This window comes from Myotis lucifugus, unplaced genomic scaffold (assembly GCF_000147115.1).
Source record: "Myotis lucifugus unplaced genomic scaffold, Myoluc2.0 scaffold_40, whole genome shotgun sequence".
Taxonomy (NCBI): Eukaryota; Metazoa; Chordata; class Mammalia; order Chiroptera; family Vespertilionidae; genus Myotis; species Myotis lucifugus.
Window position 1 is genome coordinate 2,223,131 of NW_005871088.1, and position 9,142 is coordinate 2,232,272.

Genomic DNA, 9,142 nt, shown 5'->3' on the forward strand with positions numbered 1-9,142 from the left:
CTCTGAAAGGTGGGGGGCCTTCAGGGGGAGCTGGCCAAAGGTGGCCGCCCCTGCCTTGACTTTTCCAAAGAAGTCTGAGCCCCCAGGTGCTTCACTGGAATTATGTGTAGTCTTTAGAAGTCCTTGCTTAAAGGACACTGCAGATTCATGTGTCTTCTCAAGGATACTTACCCTACTGATAGTATCTGATAGTTTAGTTCAAGCGGTTGTTACAATAACAGCCTAAGGAGGCAGGCGAAAGGGCTGTTTGGTTTCTCAAGACAAGCAGTCCCTTAGCCCTGTCTTTCACAGAAACATATGTCAGAGTAATCATTCATCCATCACTCAGAGGCTGCTGGTCAGCCCCGGCAGAAACCGAAATAGTATATTTTTTCAATGGAGTCAGACCTGGCTTTCCCAGGCCAGGGAGAAGAGTGCCTGTGCAGTACCTTGGGGGCATTGCTCCAAGGAGCAGGACCCTTACTTCTCTGGAAATCCTTGCAGGTAATGTGGATAAAACACCGGTCTCTTCACTGTGTAATCCTACAATGGGATAGGTGTACAGGGCAGAAACCATTCCACCTTCCTAAGGTGGACATTTCTCTCTGGTTTGTACATGACCCAGAAGGAATTTTCAAGCAATTTCTCTTTTCATACTCTCCCCTCAAGCCCAAAACACACTATCAGCAAGATCTGTCCACTGCCACTACTCAGCTTCATTACAATCAACCCCCACAGAGGGGATCACAGTTTCTCAAAGCCCCAAACTGTCCTGGCCATTTCTTTTACATTGGAGTGCTGTCCCCTGGAGCCCCACCGCCTCTCCCATTCTTTTGCTTGTTCTATAGCACTTAGGGCAGCGGTTCACAACCTGTGGGTCACAACCCCTTTGGCAGTTGAATAACCCTTTTATAGGGGTTGCCTAAGACAATCCTGCATATCAGATATTTACATTATGATTCATAACAGTAGCAACATCGCAGTTATGAAGTAGCAACGAAAATAATTTTATGGTTGGGTCACAACATGAGGAACTGTATTTAAAGGGCCAAAAGGTTGAGAACCACTGACTTAGGGGATACCTCGACACCTTCATTATATGTCTGCGGCTCCCACTGTCATCCTGTGGGTGGGTATGTCCTGCTTATGTTGGTGCCAACTACTAACACAGGGCATTTCAGAGGACAGACATTTACAGAGGCTCAGTAAATGTCTGGAGAATATATGAACCACTGAGCAGGGGTCATCTTTATTCAGATGAAATGCCTCCATTTTCTTAAATGAACTAAGCAAATCCTAGGATCCTTATGTAGTTCCTTTCATAGAATGACAGCTGAGAAGGGATAATAAGTAAGAATTAATAAGCTTTTACTTTTATTTCCCTCTATTTCTTGACCCCCATCGATTATACTGCTGAGTTCTTTCACATTTCCATGAAAATCCTGTTCTAATGCCATGTCATCTACTTGAGAATCACAAACTAAGCTGAAAGGCGTCCATTTTGTGTTACACAATAACACAACTCTTACTTTCAAACTGAATAGTACAAATACATGTATGGTCAATATCATTCTCAAAATTAAGTTCTGAAGCTTATGGAACCTTCTAGGAAAAGAGACACATTTGAAAATTCCTGAAGGAAACAAGAATACATTTCTCAATCATCACAGGAACCCAAAGATGCTACAGCCCTTATTTCCCCAAATAGCCCTGGGCCTCACTACCTAGAACATTGACTGTCCTCTTCTCAAACAGACTAAAGAATTGGTGTCCCATCATGTCAGACATGGGCCTGAAGTGTGCCTGACTGAATCTTGGCTCAGGCCTGCCCTTCCTCATCACTCAGAACCTCTTCAAACAGGGATGGGCCAGAACTTGGATCCCTTCTATAATCCCTGAGCAAAAACTCGAGGACATTCAACTTGGTGGTCTCAGCTTGGGCCCTGGGACCCTACAGGAACTCATATCATGCAGGATTGCTGTTGGGCACCTGCCGGTACTCCAGGTACTTTTCTGCACCCAAACGTTAGTGAGGAGCTCTCTAGGCGTCCCACAGATCCAATGCTCTTTCCCATCAAGCAAGCACCTTACATGTAGGGCTTTCCAAACTTCCTCCTCAGGGGCACAGTCACCCTCTGAGGCAATCACCCATAGAACTGTGAACAGGAGGCCAGTGTTGGGAAATGTAGGCTCATCACATACCATCCCATCATAGGTGAGGCCCAAGGTGGTCACCAGGACATAGGTGTGGGCACTGGGGTCCACTTCCTTCACATCAATGCCAAAGACCAGCTGCATGCACGCAGAGGCTGTGCTGAAGATCTCAGGGAAGTGGTCCTGGTGCTCTTTGATGACACTACTCAGCATTTCTGCCTTTGTGGTCGGCTCCCTGGTGCGATACTTGAGGAGCAGGAAGGCCACCAGGCAAGCCTTCTTTAAACGTAGGGTGCCTTGCAAAGAGGACTTGGCCTCTTCAGAGCCCTCCCTGCTGGTTGCCCCCTCCTTATCTGGGCTGCTGGAGCCCTCATCTTCAGGTTGGATACATGGAGGGGCTGCCATGGCAGAGGGGGGAAGGCAGGCACCCTGAGGGCTGTGGGGAGGACTTGATGTCTCAGCAGCAGCTGCCTCCTCCAGGCTCTCTTGGAATAGTCCTGAAAGGGAGGAAGAGATAGAGGAGGAGGGAGATATAGCCTCCTCCTCTTTTTGTTAACATATATTTTATTGATTTTTTATAGAGAGGAAGGGAAAGGGAGAGGGATAGAGTGTTTGAAACATCGATGAGAGGAACATCAATCAGCTGCCTCCTGCACATCCCCCACTGGGGATATGCTGGCAACCAAGGTACATGCCCTTGACTGGAATCGAACCTAGGACCCTTCAGTCCACAGGCTGATGCACTATCCACTGAGCCAAACCGGTTAGGGCAAGCCTCCTCCTCTTCTACCTCCTCAGGCCCAAGCAGCTGCACCGCCACCAGGTCAAGGTTCTCCCTTGAGTCCTGATTGTCTTCCTCAGGCTTGTAGAGCTCATTCCTCTGATAGTGACACATGATGACTTGTGCTGGGACCGCGACAGTAGTTGGGCAGAAAGTGGGTACTGGGGACTCATGGGCCTGTGAGAGAGGGAATGTGAGGGGCCTCAGTTGGGAAATGCACCCTAGGGGGCTCTGACAAAGGCTAATTACAAGTCTCTTTTTCAGAAGTGCTTTTCAGCATCACAGGTGTCTCTGCTCAGCGACCTGTCCAGGAGGATCCTGAAGGAGGAAGTGAGAAGGCTTCTCAGGGTGCAGCTGGCACAACCCAACGTTGCACTCTGGACTTGGACTGGTACTGGAGGTAGACTGGAAGAACTGCAGCCTGTGGAGCCAAAGAGAACAGGAAGAGAGGTCCCATCACTAGGTTTCTGACTTGACTTGGCAGGGTTGTTCGGGAGTGCAGGTTCCGAAGTCCAGTGACACTTTTCTGAGATAAAGGGAAGGCAAGGCAGTGCCCCTCCTAGAGGGACCTGGGAGACCCATACTTGGCCTGAGGGGCACAGACCAGGTCAGCACAGGGTCGGGGCCCAGGCCATCCAGCCCAGGTAGGGACCAGAAGGGGGGGCTGGGCACAAAGAGTGGAACTCCACCCTGTCAGCAGGCCTGGGTGACCCCACAATTGGTTTCCGGAAGTGATGTCACTGACTCATTGACTTCCGCCTGAGAAGCCTGAGGGAGCCGAGCGCCATCTTTGGGAGGCCGGCTTCGGGTCGGTAGACCGGACAGGCGCTGAGGGGAGCCACCTCAGGTCGGCAGGACCCAGGGTCTGCCTGGAATCAGGGTGAGGACCAGACGGAGGTCCCGGGGAGCTAGTCCAGCCCCTGCCGGGAGCCCTGGGGAGTGAGGCCAACAGGCCTCCCCTGGGGTCTCGGGGTGACGGCCTCCATGTGGGGGTCCGTCCTCCCGGTTCACAGAGGGAGGGTCCCAGGACCTGCAGGCCTCATGGTGAGGGCGGTGGGGGACAAGGTGACTCTGGGCCCAGAGCAGTCAGTCCCGGGAGCCCCAAGGCTCGGGGTGAACGCAAGCGGCGAGGCCTGACTTCCGGGTCCTCCGGGTCTGAGACCCTCGGGCGGCTCCGTGTCACGGCAGCGTCTCAGGTCGGCAGAGGGAGTCCGGGACCTGCCGGGAGTCAGTGTGGGGACCCTGAGGGAGATTGGGGGGCCTGGACCCCAGAACAGTGTCCATCGGGCGGGCCTCCTGGGGTGGGGGAGGGGTGAGCTCACGCATTCTGCTTTGTGATTTCTGCATTGGGTCTGAGAGACACGGGGGGTTGGTAGCAGGAGCAGGGCTTCAGGCAGCCCAGGGGGCACCCCAGATCCTGCTGCTGTCAAGCTGAGGACCCTGAGGGAGACTGGGGGCCCTGGACCCCAGAAACCTCAATCCTGGGAGGACCAGTGGGTGGGGTAGTACAGGGCTGGCGGGGTGACTTCTGCATCAGGTGTGAGAGACTCGGGTTTGCTGTAAGGAGCAGCGCAACAAGTCCACTTAAGGAGAACAGACGGGACACTGGACCCCACAATATAGGGGACCCCATAAAGGGCCTCCACTGCTACAAGCCATGGGAGCCCCCCCGTCAGATGACCCCGTGAGATGTCTCCTTACTGACACATGCAGGTCTAAGGGAGACTGGAAACTTGATAAATCATGTAGGGCCTCCCTCAGGTCCACAAAAGGGACACAGAAGCACTGTCCAGAGTCAAGGTGCTTTTCCTGACTTTTGAATCTGGGTCTGACAAGCTCTGGGGTTCGGTGTAAGGAGCAGGGTCTCAGGTGGGCAGAGGGAAGAGTCAAGGTGAGGACCCCCAGAGAAGACTGGGGGAATCCAGGAACCCTAACCGGAGGGGAGTCCACAGAAGTCTGCCCTGCTCCAAGTGTTGGGAGGCCCTATGGTGGATGACCATGCAGAGAGGAACCGCAGAAGCCCAGACCTGATGTCAGCCCTGGGAATTCTGGGGGAAGCACAAAGTCGGCAAAGGGGAGAACCCAGGTCATGCCCCGAGTCGAGGTGAACATGCAAAGGGAAGACTGAGGGACCCGGGAACCCATAACAGAGATGCCCCACATTACCCCTACTGTGAACCCTGGGAGGCCCCCGGTCCATGACCACATGCCACATGCTCACTTGGGCATCTCACGTTGACAGAGAGGAGGTTCCAGCTCCAGCCAGGAGTCACGGTGAGGATCCTGCAGGAAGACAAGTGGACTCCACCCCCTGAGCTCTGAGGGGTCAGGCTCCAGGTAGGCAAAGAAGGGCTGCAGGGCTCTGCCAGGATACCAGGTAAGTACCCGAGTTAGGATTCAGGAAGCCCCTAGCACACCTTGCAGTATGTATGCCTGAGGCTTGGCCAGGGCCATAAGTGTCCACAGTGTCCCTCTTCCTGCCAGCAGCACATGGAAGCCTCATGGTAGGCCTGTGGATTTGGGTTGCTTCCAGACTTCTACCTTAGGAGTGGCAAAGGGAGGTGAGGGCATTGTCCTGAAGGTGCTGGATTCAGGACAACATGGGAGGTGTGCCAGGCAATGCTGGTAATTAAAGTGTGGGTCTTGAGTCAGGATGGTTGTACCTCCCACCCCAGTAAAAACAGGGACCAGCTGGCTTAGGCTCTGCTGGCACAACTGGGTCACTCGGCACGATAGTTAATGTGGTGTGTCTTAAAGTCCACCTTGGAGGTCACAGAGAGATGGTGGGCATGGCCTGCAGTATTCATTCTCAGTTCAGCAGAAGGGAAAGGTCCCAGGCACTCCACAAGTAAACCTGGGTAGCTCGGGGAGGAAGGAGGATACCACACTCCAGACAATGGGTGCCCTGAACCCAGTCTGTGCTGCTGTCAGCCCTGGGAAAGGCCTGGCATGGGTCTGCAGAGGTGGTTCCCTCACACGTTTGTCTCAGGGCACTCGGGAAGGACAGGGCCTTGGTCAGAGGGAATGGCTTCAGTTCATACAAAGAGGAGCTGAGGTTGTGGAAGGGTCATAAAGGTGTGAATCCTTTCTTGTGGGAAACTGCAGCTATGTCCTCCGCAAGAAAAGAAGAGAGCCCTCAGCATCAGGGAGTGTCCTGTCCTCAGCATCCAGATTCCCCAGGCAGGGGTACCTGGGTGTAACATGCTCTCCCTTTCCACATGCCTGCTCCTCCTGAGCTTTTCTCACTGAGGACAGTTATTCAGGGTGAAATCGGGTCAGCTGGATTCAGATCCAGGCCAGGCCAGGAAGAAAGGCAAGTATCCTGAGGCCAGACTAAGGGAACTCTGTACCCAGAATGGATGGGCCCAGGCCCTGGTGTCAGTTGTGTGGGAACCTGGACTGGGGTGGGGGCAGATGGAGCTCCTGTTCACTTTTGTCTCAGAGCTCTCAGGAAGGTGAGGACCTTGGTGTGAGTCCACACGTCCTGTCATCCACCAGATCCACATTTTGTCAACAGAGAGAGGAGTACCAGATCCTGCAAGGCATCAAGGTGAGCACTGAGGGGAAGCAGAGCACATGGGAAGCCAGACCTACCCTGTCTCCTCTGTCAGCAATGGGGAAACTTGGAATAGTGCCTGGATTACCTAAGCTCACTTCCTACTCCTGTATCTCACGGGGGTGAAGCCTAAGGCTAAGTAGATTGCCATCAGTCAGCAGAGAGAGTGGTCTGAAACCCTGCAGTGCATCATGGTGAGAAATGATCAGAGCCTTAACCCAGTATAGATGGACTCAAATCTTCAGTCACCCCTTCTTGATCCTCTGGGAGAGGGACCACGTGTGGGGCCCCCTCCGTTTCCTCACTGCAGTGTCAGGTGTGTGTGGTCTTGTTCTGAGAGTTTGACCTCAGGCCAGCAGAAGGCAGTGAGGGGCCAAGCCCTGGCAGGGGAAAGGTGAGGATTCTACATGTGCAAGGAGGAACCTCCCACCCACAGCAGAGGGGACCTCACAGAGTCCTGCCGCCACTCCTGTCAGCTTTGGGGTCCCAGGAATGTGCTTGCCATGTGCATGCTGAGGTGCCCCTTTCTTCCCTCCAGAAGAGGCCCCGGATTGGAGGAGGTGAAGGCCTTGGTCTAGTCTACATATTCTCAGGTCACAGAGCAGCAGGAGGCCAGGAAGTGCTAGGAATTAAGGTGAGGTGCCGACCATGAATATGTCCCCATGGGCTCCCCACCCATGACTGAGGGTCCTCACATTGCCTGACAGCTCCACACCCCACCGTCAGCTACAGAGCCCTGTGCTGTGCCTTCTATACCCTGAACAGTCATGTCACTTGCTACTTCAGGTTCTTAGTGGGCAGGCTGATCAGGAGTGAGCCCTGTGAGGCCCATGTACACCCACCCCTAAAGGAGAGACCTGGAAGTCAGCTTTGTCAGAGCCGCCTAGGGTGTGTTTCTCAGCTCATGCCTCTCACACTCCCACTCTTCCCCAGGCCCGTGGTTCCTCATCGCCCATCTTCTGCCCACACTCGGTCACTGTTCGAGCACGAGTCATCATGCCTGGTCATCATATGAGTGAGCCGTGGAAGCCTGAGGAAGACTTTCCGTACCCAATTGAGATCCCGGACTTGGTGGCGGAGGAGCTGTTCTGGGCTATGCAGGAGGAGGAGGAGGAGGAGGAGGAGGAGGAGGAGGAGGAAGATGTCCTCTCTCTCTCCTCCTCCCCCTCAGTCCTGTTTATAGACAACCTAGAGGAGGTGTCTGCTGCTGAGACACCAAGTCCTCCCCAGAGTCCTGAGCGTGCCTGCCCCTCCCCCCATGCCATGGAAGCCTTTCCATGTAGCCAACCTGAAGATGGGAGCTCCAGCATCCGAGATGAAGAGGGTCCAAACACTGAGGGAGGCCCTGAAGATGATGCTGATTCCTTGCTCCACAAAGCACTGCGTTCGAAGACGATGGAAATGGTTGAGTTCCTGCTCCTGAAGTATCTTGCAAAGGAGCCAACCACAAAGGCAGAAATACTGAGTAGTGTCATCAAAGAGCACCAGGACCACTTTCATGAGATCTTCAGTGTGGCCACCGAGCGTATCCAGTTGGTTTTTGGTATTGTGGTGGAAATGGACCCCAGTGCCCACACCTATTTCCTGGTCACTGCCTTGGGGCTCACCTATCATGGGATGGTGAGCGATGGGCACAGATATCCCAACACAGGCCTCCTGGTCACACTTCTGTGTGTGATCGCCTCAGAGGGTGATTGTGCCCCTGAGGAGAAAATCTGGGAAGCACTGAGTGTTTTAGGGGTATATGATGGGAAGGAGCATTGGCTCTATGGGGATCCCAGGGAGCTCATCACCAAAGTTTGGGTGCAGGAACAGTACCTGGTGTACCGCCAGGTACCCAATACCAATCCTGCACGCTATGAGTTCCTGTGGGGCCCCAGGGCCCACGCTGAGACCACCACGGTGAAAGCCCTCCAGTTTGTGCACACGGTTAATCACAGGGATTCCCATTTCCTCCCATGCCTGCCTGAAGGGCCTGAGTGCAATGAGAAACACTATGCCTGAGCCAAAGTTGCATCCAGGCACTTTTCAGGCTCATGTGCATTAACTTCTTTTGCTGGGCATAAAGTGCATCCAATTTTCAACTCTGTTTGAGAAGAAACCAGTAGTGAGAACCAGGTAAAGGTTTGGGCTCCTATTGTGATTGAGAAATTTATCATTTTTTATTTTTTGATGTTTAAAGGAAATTTTCTAATGTCCCTTTGGAAGGTTTCATAAACTTTTAGCATGTAAGTTTGTAAATAACATTGATCACATATATATTTCTACATGTCCAGCTCAAGAGTAAGAGATTTGCTACTATGTAACGAAAATTGGGACCCTTCCCATCCTAGTTTGTGATCCCAAACTAGATAACATGGCATTATAAAAGGATTTCCTTGGAAATGTGTATGAACTCAGCAGTGCAATCCATGGTGTTAAGAAACAGAAAAAATAAAAGCAAAGGGTTGTTAATTTTTGCTTCTTATATCTTCTTGTCTGTCTTTCCATGAAACAACTTATCTAAGGATCCTTGGTTGTGGCAAGAAAGTGGAGGAATTTCATCTGAATAAAGACGACCCCTGCTCAGTGGTTCATTTAATCCCCAGACATTCACTGAGCCTATGTCCTCTGGAAGGCCCTGTGTTAGTAGTGGGCACACTAACATAAGCAGGGCATATCCACCCACAGGA

At 52.7% G+C, this 9,142-nt stretch overlaps 1 protein-coding gene and 1 pseudogene across 1 annotated transcript; one reads left to right on the plus strand and one right to left on the minus strand.

Annotated features, from left to right (window-relative positions):
* Positions 1–1,798: 1,798 nt before the first annotated feature.
* LOC102432294 lies at positions 1,799–2,538 on the minus strand (annotated as a pseudogene).
* Positions 2,539–6,328: 3,790 nt separating this feature from the next.
* LOC102432613 (melanoma-associated antigen 1-like) lies at positions 6,329–8,474 on the plus strand. Its single transcript, XM_006087794.1, has 4 exons — positions 6,329–6,369; positions 6,413–6,464; positions 7,404–7,567; positions 7,754–8,474. The coding sequence occupies exons 1-4, from the start codon at positions 6,329–6,331 to the stop codon at positions 8,472–8,474; spliced, it is 978 nt and encodes a 325-aa protein (XP_006087856.1).
* The last annotated feature ends 668 nt before the right edge of the window (positions 8,475–9,142 follow it).

Excerpts from the sequence above, each read along its gene's own strand:
- LOC102432613 (XM_006087794.1), top strand. The coding sequence starts at position 6,329 with ATGGAGCTCCTGTTCACTTTTGTCTCAGAGCTCTCAGGAAG. Across the intron at positions 6,465-7,403 it reads AGATCCTGCAAGGCATCAAG|GCCCGTGGTTCCTCATCGCC; the intron begins GTGAGCACTGAG and ends ACTCTTCCCCAG. Across the intron at positions 7,568-7,753 it reads GAGGAGCTGTTCTGGGCTAT|CCAACCTGAAGATGGGAGCT; the intron begins GCAGGAGGAGGA and ends CTTTCCATGTAG.